At 39.9% G+C, this 16,459-nt stretch overlaps 1 protein-coding gene across 3 annotated transcripts in view; it reads right to left on the bottom strand.

Moving 5' to 3' along the window:
* Positions 1-16,459, bottom strand: part of vwde (von Willebrand factor D and EGF domains) — a 222,673-nt gene that overhangs the window by 99,591 nt on the left and 106,623 nt on the right. For all 3 annotated transcript variants that reach the window (XM_073054145.1, XM_073054146.1, XM_073054147.1), the window contains exons 11-15: positions 13,928-14,136; positions 12,431-13,425; positions 11,238-11,374; positions 9,177-9,335; positions 4,016-4,120 (exon numbers count right to left, since the gene is read on the bottom strand). In XM_073054145.1, the coding sequence (XP_072910246.1) occupies positions 4,016-4,120; positions 9,177-9,335; positions 11,238-11,374; positions 12,431-13,425; positions 13,928-14,136 (1,605 nt within the window). The remainder of the gene's footprint in view (positions 1-4,015; positions 4,121-9,176; positions 9,336-11,237; positions 11,375-12,430; positions 13,426-13,927; positions 14,137-16,459) is intronic.

Raw genomic sequence — 16,459 nt, 5'->3', positions numbered from 1 at the left:
GCACCATAGCTTTTTATAGAACACAGATGAATGGGGTGTGATTGGTTTACAATGATCAAAACTACAAAAGGGCCCAGATAAAGTGAATAGAGAAAACTATTTCTTTGGCGTAAGCATCATCAAACAAGAATGTTAGGAAATTGGGAAAATACCACAATTTACATTTGATAGATAATTATGATCTGGAATGTATGGCCTTAAATGGTAAGAGAAGCAGATTCACTCCTGTTGCAAGCTGCTCTTAAAACTTCTTTCCTGAGATTATTGGGCAAATTCGACTAAAATATTTATGTAAGATAAAAGTGGATACATTTTATGTCAGCAATGCTATCTTGCCTGAAATTCTTTCAGTTATTGCATTATATCATTGACAATGAAACATAATGCCTGTTTTATTTCTATAATCAGCACAGATCGCAGTTACTTTTATGTTATTTTCAATTAGCCATGCAGATTAAGAATTATTTAATATATGATTAAGATTAATTCAGATATCAAATAATTCTTAAATAGCAGGAGATTCTTATTGATCTCCTTGAAGTGTCAACAGGATATTCCTATTTACCCTTCAATCAAAATGAATATTATTATTGCAGATCCCTCATTCCCAGTTCCCGTTCAAAATAGGAAAATGAATATGGGATCTGTAAAATTGAAAGCTTCTATCAATACATCATGTAAGCTTCCTGTACATATGTTAGTAGCATTTTGTCTCATCATGACAAAACACTTGAACAACATTTGCCATTCTCGCCAGGTCCTCAAGAGAGTATTCAGGGAGTTAGGTAAGAAGCTGCAAAGCAGGACCTCTAGGGTAGTAATCTCAGGACTGCTGCCTGTGCCACATGCAAGAGTAGCATGATCAGGTGTATTAAAGTGTGGCTGAGAGACTGGTGTAGGGGGCAGGGCTTCATACTCCTGGATCACTAGGGCCTCCTCTGGGGGATTTACAACCTGTACAAAAAGGACAGGTTACAACTGAACCCAAAGGGGTCCAATATCCTAGCAGACACATTTAATAGAGTTGTTGGAGTGGGTTTAAACTGATTTGGCAGGGGGATGGGAACCAGAGTGATAGGGCTGAGGAAGGGGAAAACAGAAATAAATCAAAGATAGCATGCAACAGAGATTATAGAAAGAACAGGCAGGAGATTAGGCATAATCACAGCCAGTGGCATGAGTTACAGGGCAATAGAGGCATGGTGCAGTTAAAACAAAAAGCAACAAAAATTGGACTGAAAGTGTTATATTTGAATGCACGCAGCATAAGGAATAAAATGGATGATCCTGAAGTTCAGATACAGATTTGCAAATATGATGTGGCCATCTCTGAAACTTGGCTAAAGGATGGCTGAAATTGGGAGCTGAATGTTCAAGGATATACAGTGTATCGGAAAGGGAGGTTAGTAGGCAGAGGGGATGGTGTGGCTCTGTGTATAAGAAATAATATTAAATCAGTAGAAAGAGATGACATAGGATTGGAAGGTGTAGAGTCTCTATGGGTTGAGTTACGAAATGGTAAGGGTAAAAGGACCCTAATGGCAGTTGTATACAAGCCTCCAAACAACAGCCAGGATGTGGATTACAAATTACAGCAGAAGATAGAAAAGGCACATCAGAAAGGCCATGTCATGATTAACGATGATCGAAGGCAGTAATGATGATTAACAGAGGCATTAACGATAATCTTTCAAGAATCGATAGATTCTGGCATTGTACTACTGGATGACTGGAATATTGCAAATGTTATTCCGCTATTTAAGATGTGTGGGAAGCAGCAGAAAGGAAACTATAGATTTGTGGCTAAATTTGCCGATGATACAGAGCTAAGTGGAGGAGCAGGTAGTGTTAAGGAAACAGAGAGGCCTGCGGAGAGACTAAAATCATTTAGGGGAATGGGCCAAGAAGTAGCAAATATAATACAATGTTGGAAAGTGTATGGTCATGCACTTTGGTGGAAGAAATAAATGGACAGACTATTATTTAGATGGGGAGAGAATGCAAAATGCAGAGATGCAAAGGGACTTGGGAGTCCTTGTGCAAGATACCCTAAAGGTTAACCTCCAGGTTGAGTTGGTTGTGAAAAAGGCGAATGCAATGTTGGCATTCATTTCTAGAGGTATAGAATATAAGAGCAGGGATGTGATGTTGAGGCTCTATCAGGTACTTGTGAGATCACACTTGGAGTATTGTGTGCAGTTTTGAGCTCCTTATTTTAGAAAGGATATACTGACATTGGAGAGGGTTCAGAGAAGATTCATGAGAATGATTCCAGGAATGAAAGGGTTACCGTATGAGGAATGTCTGTCAGCTCTTGGGCTGTATTCCCTGGAGTTCAGGAGAATGAGGGGGGGTTCTCATAGAAACATTCCAAATGTTAAAAGGCCTAAACAGATTAGATATGGTAAAGTTATATCCCATGGTAGGGGATTCTAGGACAAGAGGGCACAACTTCAGAATTGAAGGACGTCCATTTAGAACTGAGATGCAGAGAAATTACTTTAGTCAGAGGGTGGTAAATCTGTGGAATTTGTTGCCACGAGCAGCTGTGGAGGCCAAGTCGTTGGGTCTGTTTAAGATAGAGATAGATAGGTTTTTGATTAGCCAGGGCATCAAAGGGTATGGGGAGAAGGAAGGGGAGTGGGGATGACTAGAAGAATTGGATCAGCCAATGATTGAATGGTGGAGCAGACTCGATGGGCCAAATGGCCTCCTTCTGTTCCTATATCTTATGGTTTATAATTAGCAATTGGCCTATTACTTATTTATGGTTTTGGTTTTAACTCTTCCCTCTTGACTTTGTTGTCAATGTGGTGAATTTCAGAGATAAGGACATTATCTTGTACTGCAATCAAATCTTCATGATTGTACTTAGCATTTCATCCAATATTGTTGAATTTGATAGATAATTATAAAAGAGCCATGGGGATATTTGCTTTAACAGTGGCCTGTTTTTCTGTACTATGCTTCAAAGGAGAATGCATGCTAGCATCCATTTAATTATTCTCTGCTGGATCATTATTTTGCTCGGATCTCTGCACCACAGGAAAGAGATGATTATTAAAATGTTTGTACAAGTATCTTATGCAAAAGAAAATGTTCTGCAGAGTAGGATTTAAACAGCTCAGCATTTTGTTGCAGATTTTTCAGAATTTAACAAGCAGATTGCCACTTCCCAGAACTATGCCGATCTCTCTTGCAGCACTCTAATTTTCCTCTTTTAAGCAGATTTCCATCCTGGTTGTAGCATTGTAGTTCTCTTAACCAGCTCTTCAGGAATGAGTTCTCTATTCTGAACTGGCTGATGGAGCCATTGTGAAACCTACGTTGTCAGCCACAGCTGGAAGGAAGTCCTTTATGGAATAGATGGGTATGTAATTTGAGACCTGGTGTATTTTGTTTACATTGAGCTCGAGGGTGCTCCTTCTATTTTCTGGCTTCTGCAACAGTTCTGGCCTGTTTATTATAACCGTAGCATGCCTTTATTTGTTTCCTCTCTTCCTAGTTGTCCTTATTAATATACTAACTAGACACCTATATAAACATTGGAATCTTCTTGGCTACCTTGAGCTCACGTTACCAGAGACATTGCTTGTGTGCAATCCATCCTTTTTCCATATCGCTACAACTTAAAATGAGTTTGTTTTCTCATTTTCCTCTTCTTTCCACCATCACTTAAGTTTCCCCCCCCCCCCCAAGTCCCAAAGGTGTTCTGTTTGAAATGGCTACTTTAACTTGCCTCTTTTTGTGGATTAGCGGCAAAAAGTAAACACAATTGAAGGCAATGTGCATGTGACAGAGAATTACTTGGAGGGGTACAAAGAAATAAAGTCAGTGAATGAGACCAATGGGATTGCTTCCCTGGGATCCAATGTAGACTCGATGGGGCAAGTGGCAGCCTTCTCTATCGTTAAAAGTATAAGATATTTGTTGACCAGAAGTAATTCATCTAAACTCTTGCCGCCGTCGCAGAATCACGTTTTGGGTCATTCAGTAACTCAAAATCTGTTCTTACCTTTAAACCACAGAGTCCATCCATGTTTTGCTCACAAGTTTGACAAACTCCATCAAATAATGTTAAAAACTGTGAATTGCTGTATGTGTACCCATCATTTGAAATCTGTAAGAGAAAAAAAAAATGAGACTCCACACACAACTTATTACATCTTGCTAACCAGTGAAAGACCAGCTTCCACCTTTCATTAACCAAATAGTCTTCCATCCACATCAAAAGATTGCCCCCCCATACCATGAGCATTCATTTCACTCAATAACTTTTGTCACAGCACCATATCAAATCAAGTTAATTGTCTTTCAAGCATATACACGTATACCAAACAAAATGTTCTTACATTAAACCTCATTGGAAATATTGAATATATGGTACACCTACATCACTCCTTGGTCCTCAGCACACCTAGGGCATCAAGGGAGAGAGGAAGAGGACAGCCATCCGCAGTACCACCGATGCGACAGAGAGGGGCTCAAGGTGGCTGTGGCTCAAAAGAGGCAGATGAGGAGAAGGGGCAAGGTGGGGGGGGGGGAGCCAGAATGGGGAAACGGAAAAAGAGAGAAGGGGAGGGGGAGAAGTTACCAGACATTAGAAAAATCGATGTTTGTGCCATTAGGTTGGAGGCTATCCAGATGAAGTATGAGGTCCTACTCCTCCAATCTCAGATTGGCCTCATCGTGAGGCCATGGACCAACTTGTTGGAATGGGAATGGGAAGTCAGATTGAAACAGGTGGCCACCAGGAAATCCATTTTTTGTACTGGATGGAACGAAGGTGCTCAAAAAGTGGTCGCTAATTGACGTTAAGTCTCATCAGTGTAGAGGAGAAAATGCACAGGGAACATCTGACTCTGACAGACTTGGCTGACTTGGAAGGACTCACATGCAGTGAGTGCAATCTTATGTGTGTTTCAAGAGTACCTTCATAATGCTCAAAGCCTACCTTATACAATATTCCAGCAAACGGGCTTCTGTCTGATTTACTTTGTAAGTGGCTTCCAAACACTAAGATTCCTCTAGGCTCTTGATCTCATGCAATCCCACAGGCACAATAATTTATACTTCCAGAGGATTTCCTGGGCTTCATTGAAAAGGAAACTATTCCTCTTTCAGTTTAATTGTTTGCCTGTTCTCCAACCAGTTAGTTTGCCAGTAGCACAAAGCTAGCTGGCCCAGACTACCTTGGCCCAAACTGCTCTCTATAGTCAGGCCATCAAGGCTTACATCTTGCAGAGGTGTGAATGATCATGACTTTTTTCAATTCCCAACTACATCGAGAACCAGGTGCTCCTGCATCGTTACAATCAAGTTGGGCTGATTTGCATTTTACTCAGAAAGCAGTCAGTTACAAGAAATGTTAATGATTTATTATATGTCCGTTTAAGACCACTATCATGATTACAATGGCAAACTTAGGTGAATAACAGCTTTAATTGTTGTGAATTGCTCCACAGTGAAACTGAACTGTGATGAATATCTTTCCTCTTCCTTTTGCTTTCTGGCCTTATTTGTTGCCACTCAGCCTTCAGCCGCAAACTTCATCTAAGCTGGGGATGATGTAGAAAAGAATTTACAGAATGTCACTGGGACTGGAGGGCTTGAGTTATAAAGCAAGACTGGATAAACTAGAACTGTTTTGTTTTTCTGGAACAAAAGAGGCTGAGCGGTGGTTGTATAGAGGTATACAAAATCGCTAGAGGCATCGATAAAGTGTGGCCTTTTCTCCAGGGTACAAGAGTCTAAAACTAAAGAACATGGGCTTATGATGAGAGGGGAATGATTTAAAAGAAGATCTGAGAGAAAATTTGCCACACAGGAAGTGTTGGGTATATGGAACAAGCGGCCAAAGAAAGTAATTACAACATTTAAAACACATTTGGGCAGATTTGTAGATAGTAAAGGTTTATAGAGAGAAATAAGCAAAAACAGCCAAATGGATCTAGCTCAAGTAGGAACCCAAGTCAGCACAATGAGTTGGACTGAAGAACATGTAGTTGTAAAGCACAGAAACATGAAGTTACTAAGCCATCCATTGACAGTAATCAACTATTTTTAAGATGGAGGAAAACAGTTTGACAGCAGTAAAATGTCATCCACATCTTGAAAAAATTATGCAGCTATTCACTGATCTGAAGTAGATGAAAGAACCGCAGCAGATTCCATGTTGTTTGCATTATAATTATAATTTGTCAAGTCTATTTATAGCAAGTCTAACATGCTATTTTAAATGCAAGAATTACAAAGCGATCCCATAATACAGGCATAACTCTCATATAAATATAAAAGAGCACTTCCAGTACATTCAGTACCTTGGCCAGACTATCTGTTTGGGGAGGCTTATTTAACAGCATTGGCAGCATATCTCAACATGCACAGAGTCTTTGTAAATCGGGATTGAATTTTACAACAGTAAATAGTTTCGAATGCAAGTTATAGGATAACAATGCAATGAACTGCTTTGTTTTTGATAACTCATCTGTTTCAAAATATTCCATTTACCTGATCTGTACAGAAAGCATGACCAAGCAAAATATAAAATTAAAGTTATAATCCTTTTTCAATGATGCTCTCAGTCATGCAGTGTTATCCAACAGTTCTTCAGTAAGCAAAATAGTCAAGTTTCTATTTTAATGCATTTGATACTGTTAATATTTAGTTGTGAGTTATTGTAAGAAATGGGGTCACAAACACAAGAAAATCTGCAGATGCCGGAAATCCAAGCAACACACAAAATGCTGGAGGAACTCAGCAGATCAGGCAGCATCAATGGAAAAGAGTAAACAAGCAACGTTTCGTGCCGAGACCCTCCATCAGGACTGGAGGAAAAGATGAGAAGTCAGAGCAAGAAGGTATGGGGGGGAGAGGAGGAACAAGCACAAGGTGGCAGGACATAGGTGAAAGCAGGAGGGGAGGAAGAGTGAGGTAACGAGCTGGGAAGTTGATTGGTGAAATGGGAAAGGGCAAACGGGGAATGGTGGAGGTGGGGGAGTTACCGAAAGTTTGAGAAATCAATGTTAATGCTATCAGGTTGATGGCTACCCGGATGGAATATAAAGTGTTGCCCCTCCAATGACATGCCAGTCCTGTTGAAGGGTCTCTGCCCAAAACGTCCCCTGTACTTTTTTCACAGATGCTACCTAGCCAGCTGAGTTGCTCTGGCATTTTGTGTGTTTTGCTTGAATTTCCAGCATCTGCAGATTTATCAGTCCATGTTCCCCTTTACTGCGGTGATGAGGCCACAATCAGATTGGAGGAGCATTCCTTCACCATTCCCCCAATTCCTGTTTCCCTCTTTCACTTCGTCTACTTATCTACCTACCATCTCCCTCTGGTGCTTCCTCTTTCTTCCATGGTCTTCTACCCTCTCTTATGAGGATTTCCCCTTTTCCAGCACTTTACCTCTATCACCAATCAACTTCCCACCTCTTTACTTCACCCTTTCCCCTGTCCCATTTTCACCTATCTCCTACCACTTTGTACTTTTTCTCTCTCCCCCCCCCCACCTTTTTTGCTCTGATCTCATTTTTTTTTCCTCTCAGTCCCGATTAAAAGTCTTGAAATGTTGACTGCTCACTCTTTTCCATTGATGCTGCCTGGTCTGCTGAGTTCCTTCAGCATTCTGTATGTGTTGATAAGAAATGGGGTGTATGGGGTAACCAGGTAGGGGTACACTTCTGATGAAGGGGCTTGTGAGTGAGCTGTCCATTCCTAGGCAGCTCACTCAACTTTGCTCCCCACCAGACACTCAGCACTCACCTGTGGCTCCAAGTGGCTATTTGCATGCAACAGTGGTCACATCTGGGTACACTGCTTCAACGGGTGGGCTAAACCAGGTGAGGGTAACTGGTGGCCTATACACCAGTGAAATAGGGACATGCCCATCCTAGCATGCAAAGTCAGATCTGGCAGACTATGCAGGTGATATCTACAGTGAGATCCAATGGCCAGGGAGGAGGCTCTGCAATACTCTGAAGAGAACGAAGAGCGTGACAAGGCACAGAAGACATGGCCACCTACTGCAACCAAGGAAGACCCCAGTTGTGCTCTTTGTTCATACCATGGGACCCAGACTTGAGGATGAGAGAGTGGAACAGCCGCAGTACAATGGCTTTTCCACTTTAAAAAACTGTCCTGCACAGGTTTGTTGTCATCGTCAGACACAATAGACAACCACTACCACTATATGAATAATCAATGCAGCAGAATCAAATTTAATAACAGGTATTTTGTAGGGGAATAAATCTTAATCTTAGTTTTGATAACCCAGGGTTTTGTGGTACTGGCAGTATATCGATATCAGAAGAAATCTGTTTAGGCAGCAGAAAAATAGCAAGATCATAAATATATTACAATTGCACCAACTGCAACAGTAACAGTAAGTAAATTAAAAACTGGACAAAAATGTTTTATTTAATGTTCACATCACTGGCTGTTTTGTAATCATGAAGATAGATGATTCAAATTTTATTGGATAGAAGTGAAAGATAGTAAAACTAAAGTGATGGAATATGCAATATTTACATATGTTATAAATGACAGGGGAGAAGTACAAATTAATTCAAAAAGTGCAACTGATGTTAAAATGTGTTTTAAAAATGCTAAGGAAATGCAGCAGGCTCAAAATATGCCAATGTATCATTCTAAACAGGTGAATCACAGCTTGATACAGCAGCAAAACCTCAAGAGCTGCAGAGTATTGTGAAAGCAGCTCAGTCCATTATGCAAACCAGCCTCCCTTTCTATACTTGCTGCTGTTTTACTAAAGCAGCTAATATAACTGAAGAGTCCCCCATCCCAGTCACTCTCTTTTGTCACCTCTCCCATCCGAAAGAAGATACAAAAGCTTGAGAACACATACTACTAGATTCAGAGACAGCTTCTATCCCACTGTTATTGACTCTTTAATGGACCCCTTGTGCTAAGAGATAAACTCTTGATCTTCCGGTCTACTTTATCATGGCCCTTGCACTTTATTTGACGAAATGCTCTACACTTTTTCTAAAACCACATTATATTCTGTGTTCCATTTTCTTTGGGACATGTTACAATGATAATCCAAGAGACCAATGCATATGGAAGTGTGATTGCTGCAAACTACTTCTACATGATCACAATCCAGTTCCATTGCACTTTTTAATACAGGTTATACACTTTACATACCATACCTTTACTTGCCATCTTGCAATTGGTTTGGCATGGATAAGAACAACATTTTCAAATGGTTGATCAATCTCAGTTGGGATCATGCAGTCCACAGCTTGACTACTCATGAAAACAGCTTTTGTCAGCTGTGACATAGCTGGAATCCACTCTTCATTGATGTACTGTACTCAGATTGATAAAGAAAATCAAAATAGATAACATTAATTTTCTTGAAAAGGAAGAATGGAAAATTCATCTTGGTTCATTGTGGCTTTTATTTATGTAGAGCTCAACATCACCACAAACATTGTTTATGTGCATTCTAGCTTGCTTGTACTTTGAGTAGGTTAACACAGATTGGGAAGTCATGCTACTCCAGGTTAGGTAATTGCCTACACTCTAACTGACAATATGATCCAACTGGTGAGACTCAGACTAAATTACACCACATGTGTAGTGAAGGCTAACAAGGCTGGAAAACCACAATAAAACAAGGAGGAATCCAATGTAAATGTAAATATGCGGAATATTCCTCTCTGCCATTTAAAAGATTTATTATCTAATTCACATGCTTCCATTATAGGAATTTTAAGTTTGTCTGCTACTGAGGCAGATGTCAAAGTTTAACATGCTTCTCTAGCAAATTGCTGTAATTAATTTGACTTAGGTCACTGAATTGAAACAATTGTTATTCAAATCAATTCGGTATCCTTGAAAATGTATGAATAATGAAAGCTTTATTTACCTTCATTTAGCTAATATAAAGCTAATTGTACTAGTGTTAACTAGTCATCTTTCAATATGTCAGTTTCCTTTTGTTGTCCATTTAACATGAAGAATTTAAGAATTTAAGAACATCTAAGAATTTTATAAGGAGAAGACAACTTTGCTGAAGATTGGGGAATTGTTAATAGATCTCACTAGTACTCAAATTGTTTTTTGCATGCATTCCTAGTAGTTTTATAAGCACACAAAAGGTACGTATCCATACATCTAGTAGTGATGTTAACTGTTCCTGTCACATTCTTCATATGTGAACACTTACAAACATGAGTAAGCTCAAATCATGTGATTTGAAGAACCATCATTCTGTGGGCCCTTCTTGTTCCTGTTGCAGTGAACACATCCACAATTAACTGAATAGCTCAGGGCAAAGCATTTGTCTTTTTGTAATTTGGTAAGAGAGCAGATCGCCAAGACACCCTAGGTGGTGAATTTCTGACAAGTATATTTATCTTTATCACTGATGATTGCAGAAATAGGCACTTACACAAGTTCTCAGGTCTGAGCATCAAGGCCAAGCAGGGATACACATATATCTCATATCTGAGGTAAATCCTGGATAACAGGTGAGGTCTGGGTGCTGAGTAGCTTATTAAGTTGTTAGTTGGAGCCTACAAAGACAATGAGACTCTGCCTTTCATTGATATTATTCTGTACTGTGAAGTCCAGGGAGTCCTGGAGAATAAATTAGCCAAAATTCTAGCAAGGAATTCAGCAGAAACATCTTTACTCAAAGGAGGGTGTTAATGTGTAAAATGCTGGAAGAATTCAGCAGGTCAGGCAGCATCGTTAGAAAGGAATAAACAGTGGATGTTTCGGGCTGAGACCTTTCATCAGGACTAGAAAGGAAGAGGGAAGAAGCCTGAATAAGGTGGTGGGGAGGTGGGGGGTGGGGGGCGGAGGAGAAGTAGTACAAGCTAGAAAGTGATAGATGAAGCCAGGCGAGGAGGAAGGTAAAGATATGCAGGTAGAGAAATTAATGTTTGCGCCAGCAGGTTGGAGGCTCTATCCTGATTCATGAACATCAATTTCTCTAACTTCTGGTAATATTTCCCTCTATCTCTTCCATTCCTAACTCTGGCTTCCCTCTTACCTCTTCTCCTCACCTGCTGAACCAATCAACCATTTCAACTTAAATAAAGCAAGGAACTGTTAATTTTGAACTGTTAAAAATTTACATTGATCTGAAAGCTTTGTATTCAGTTTCAACTTTACACCAAAGTGCATCCTAATTGCACCCCAAATATTGTTTCATATTTTGTAAATCCCCCACATATATTACAAATATCTATAAAACTTACATGCAACTCGATGATTTCACACGTTAGACTTGCAGACTGTGTAAAACCCTTGCCGAAAACCCTCACGGTGGTACAATCATACCGTCGAACATCACACAATCCAGAATTTTCCAACTCTGTGATTTCAGGAAGCTGATCTTTGATAGTGATATTATAAAACATAAATTAAATTATACTTCTGTAAAATGTTGATCTTGCAAAACTTCATACTTGGTTGTACATAACCTGGAAAAAAATCCAATAAATCCATACATACAAAATTATTCAATTCCATCACTAGTGAGATGGAAAAGGCAGGTGGGGACTCATGTGCAGTCCATGAGCAGGACATTACTGAACTTGTCCTGGGCATGTGGTTCCTTTTATTTGAATACTTTCTTACCCATTTGCCAAATAACAAAGTGCTAGATAAAACTGGTTCCTGGTCCAATCATGCTGACGCTGCAAGTAAGAAAGCTCACCAGTACCTCAACTTGCTTTGCAGACTAAAGAGATTTGGTACGTTCCTTCAAGCTCTGACCAATTTTTATTGATGCACCATAGAAAATATCCTATCTAGATGAATCATGGCTTGGTGAGGCAACTGCTCTGCTCATGACTACAAAATACAGCAGAGAGTTGTGGATGCAGCTCAGCATATCATGGACCCCGGTCTCCCCTGCTGGACTCAGTCTGCCTCAGTAAAACAGCCAACATAATCAAAGAACTCACCCACCCCAGATATTCTCTCTTGACCCTCTCCTATTAGGAGGAAAACAGAAAAACCTAAAAGTAAGTACCACCAGACTCTAGGACAGTGGCTGTACAACCACTGACTTGTCTCTAGTTTGGTAAGATGAACTCTTGACATTCCAATCTGCCTCATTAAGGCTTTGCACCTTATTGACCACCTGCACCGTAACTGTAACAATTTATTCTGCATTCTGATAGTTCCCTTTGTTCTACCTCAATGCACTGTTGTAATGAAATAATCTGTACGGACAACATGCAAAATAGGTTTTTCCACTGTACTTCTGCATACGTGACAAGAATAGACTAATTTACCAACCTGCAAGTCCAGATAGTCTCACTACTTGATTACTAATAATTCCTACGTTTCAAAAACTGTGCTGAACATGGTGCAATAACCCATGTAATGCAATAAGACTGTTCGCTAAATTTCAGAATTTTGTTTTTTGCGGCACAGTACTTACCAACTAAAACACTGCAATCATAAGTGCTGAAGCCTGAAAAACAAGCACAACCCCACTCAGTACATTCACCATTGCCACTGCAAAAATTGGGACACCTCAGAGCTGACAAAATGTCCTGAGGAACTTTGGACAAATCCCCATTTTCAGTTCCATGATAGATCCCAGCTTCCAAAAGTTTCCTTTCACATTCATTTTCTAATAAACTTAAGCCTCTATTTGCCCAGCTGAAGTCATCTTTAAGCTGAAGGTCCAAGAAACAGATGTCTATGACATCCATCAATCGTTGGCCAAGCACCTCTCCACAGGCTTGGGCAATACTGGAATTAGCAACCACCTGTTGGCATAAATTAAATGCTTTTGATTCTGTCAGCCCAGAAGGTGTGGGCCAAGAAGGTAAGATCTCCTGCTGAAATTCAGAAGTATGGTCCTCAGGAAAAAAGTAACTGAATCCTTCCAAGTCTGTCTGAGTAAGACTTTGAAGAGGGGAAGTGGGCAAGTCTTCATAGTAATCCTGGCGCTTCCATCTGCTATGATCGTAGGATTTTGCTTGATGGTTATAGTTATCCCGATGTTTGTTCCTTTGCCTGTGTCCCCTTGATATTCCTCGTTTTCGTAGCATGGTATTCTTTTTTGCAATGTAGGAAACCCTTGCAAAATGCAATGTTTGGTTAAGTTTACTTAATCTGGCATAATGGACATCTCTTAAAGTGGGAGTTGTAATCTTGTTTTGTGCATCACGTCTGCTAATTCCTCTAATCAACTTTACAGTATTGATGTACTCTGCTGTAATGTCCAACACTGGTATTAAACTGGAAAGTCTCACATTTTCATTGCCTGTACAGCCTGATGGAGTTCCTGATTCAGGAACAGAATCAAGTTTATTAGAAGACTGTTGTAGCCAAATTGAATCAGTGCTACAACTACAATAATGGCTTCTTTTGATACTTAGAGGCAAAGCTGGGATTTTGTCAAATAGACTCTTTCCAGGCATAATTCTGTAAAAGTACAACCAGAAAAAAATGGTTCAGTTTTACAGATCTGACACAGTCAAGCTTTGAATAAAATATAATTAAATTTCAAAATGTGCTTAAAGTATTTAAATCAATTCAATCCTCAAGGACATTAATTATGAATACTGTAGATAAGAATAATATTGTAGCATAAAAAAACAAAACTTGTGTCTAACTATATTAGGTTTAAAAAAATCATACAATTGGTATAAAACAATCATAAGACAGTAAAAACCAATTATAAATTTACTACATTTTTTTCCAAACAATATAGATTTGGGCAACAATTAGGTTCTGTAAGTTAAATCATCATTCCAATGAGGGGAATCTGGTCAGTTAATTGTAAAATAATTCCATTAAAATTAATGGAATTTAAAATTTACCGTAGGTTTCCTTGTAACTGAGCAATGTGTTCTACCGAATTAGCAATCCATTATGTCAATGAAAACTTAACTCTCATTTAGAGCTAAATTTTTGTAAAGCATACCTCCAACTTTCAATAAAAACATCCAGGTTTTCAATCTCTTCTTGAACAAAAGGTTCATCTGAATTTTGAAAATCATTATCCATATCACCATCAAAGGTGCCACAAAGACCTTTGGTACTTTGGAAGTCAATGCTTGGTGCTCTGAGAGTTAAACTCATTCCCCATTCACTTACATCAGCCCGGATGAATGCTCCAGTGGAAAATGTGATCTGCATGAACAAACAGAATTGCACAAAAAGTCAATGTTTATTAATTTACTTGATACAGTTATTTATCTCTATCAAATTCCAATTATATCTTAATCTAAAATATGTTTTCAACAATATAGTAAACAGAACTGATATATTCTCATCCCGATTACAAAAATGATGATAATATTAAAAGATTATGGGGAATTAATCATAGCCCAGAGTGCCAACACAGATCATAGATTTCCATTAGGATTTGTCTGTCATCAAACAATGATTCTTGTGTGTCATTTAGTAAATTCAAAAACATGCACTGATGAAACATGGGAACAAAGTTGTTACAGGCGTCTCATTCCAGAATTTCATTTGACATTAAATTGTAGGCCTAATTTTCAAACATACATGCAGTGATCATTACTAACCCTATTTAGAATCAGAATCAGATTTATTATCACTGGCATGTGTAGTGAGATTTGTTAACAATTGCTCATAAATTTGGTGACATTTATAACCAATTGTGGTATCTGGATTGAGACTGGAACATTTAAATTAATCCTTAACTGTGAATGCTTGCAACATGGCACATATTGGTTCCTATTTGTGGGGGTGGAAACATGATACCAGCCAATTAGGCTTTCTTTGGCCACATTGCAACACAGAGTACCTATTCATTTATTTAGAGATACCGCGACGAACAGGCCCATCTGGCCCACTGTTCTGAATCGCCCAGCAACTGGTGCGTCTTTGGACTGTGGGAAGAAACTGGAGCACCTCAAGGAAACCCTTGCATACACGGGAAGAGCGTACAAACTTTCTTACACAAGACACCAGAATTGAACTCCCACACTAATCCAGTCATCAGCCCCCCAATTAAACATTTAATTTAACCAATAGTAATGAGTAAGTCCCTATTTTGAATGGAGGTATACGAGTTGACCTATGCCAAATTCTCAAGTGACTTCTACCTCATTTACCTTGAGTCCAGCACATTCAGTATGAGGAACATCAGGGCAGAGGCTGTTTCAACAGGGAACTTCCCTTAACTTAGCTTATATTTGGCGAAAAAGAAGTCCCAGTGGAGATACACAACATACTGGCACTTCTGGGTTATGATCAGTTTCCTGTAATCTACTAACCACTGCAACTGACAGACAGACAGACATACTTTATTGATCCCGAGGGAAATTGGGTTTCGTTGCAGCCGCACCAACCAAGAGTAGTGAAGAAATATAGTAATATAAAACCATAAATAATTAAATAATAATAAGTTAATCATGCCAAATGGAAAAATAAGTCCAGAACCAGTCTATTGGCTCAGGGTGTCTGACCCTCCAAGGGGGTAGCTGTAAAGTTTGATGGCCACAAGCAGGAATGACTTCCTATGACGCTCAGTGTTACATCTCGATGGAATGAGTCTCTGGCTGAATGTACTCCTGTGCCTAACCAGTACATTATGGAGTGGATGGGAGTCGTTATCCAAGATGGCATGCAACTTGGACAGCATCCTCTTTTCAGACACCACCGTCAGAGAGTCCAGTTCCACCCCCACAACATCACTGGCCTTACAAATGAGCTTGTTGATTCTGTTGGTGTCTGCTACCCTCAGCCTGCTGCCCCAGCACACAACAGCAAACATGATAGCACTGGCCACCACAGACTCGTAGAACATCCTCAGCATCATCCGGCAGATGTTAAAAAACCTCAGTCTTCTCAGGAAATAGAGATGGCTCTGACCCTTCTTGTAGACAGCTTCAGTGTTCTTTGACCAGTCCAGTTTATTGTCCATTTGTATCTCCTGGTATTTGTAATCCTCCACCATGTCCACACTGACCCCTTGGATGGAAGCAGGGGTCACCAGTGCCTTAGCCCTCCTCAGGTCCACCACCAGCTACTTAGTCTTTTTCACATCAAGTTGCAGATGATTCTGCTCACACCATGTGACAAAGTTTCCCACCGTAGCCCTGTACTCAGCCTCATCTCCCTTGCTGAGTCATCAGAAAACTTCTGAAGATGGCAAGACTCTGTGTTGTAGTTGAAGTCCGAGGTGTAGATGGTGAAGAGAAAGGGAGACAGGACAGTCCCCTGTGGAGCCCCAGTGCTGTTGACCACTCTGTCTGACACACAGTGTTACAAGCGCACGTACTGTTGTCTGCCAGTCAGGTAATCAATAATCCATGACACCAGGGAAGCATCCACCTGCATCACTGTCAGCTTCTCACCCAGCAGAGCAGGGTGGATGGTGTTGAACGCACTGGAGAAGTCAAAAAACATGACCCCCACAGTGCTCACCGGCTTAGACACGTGGGCGTAGACACGGTTCAGGAGGTAGACGATGGATGTGTGG

Source organism: Hemitrygon akajei, chromosome 8 (assembly GCF_048418815.1).
Source record: "Hemitrygon akajei chromosome 8, sHemAka1.3, whole genome shotgun sequence".
Classification (NCBI taxonomy): Eukaryota; Metazoa; Chordata; class Chondrichthyes; order Myliobatiformes; family Dasyatidae; genus Hemitrygon; species Hemitrygon akajei.
This window is presented reverse-complemented; position numbering and strand designations above follow the sequence as displayed.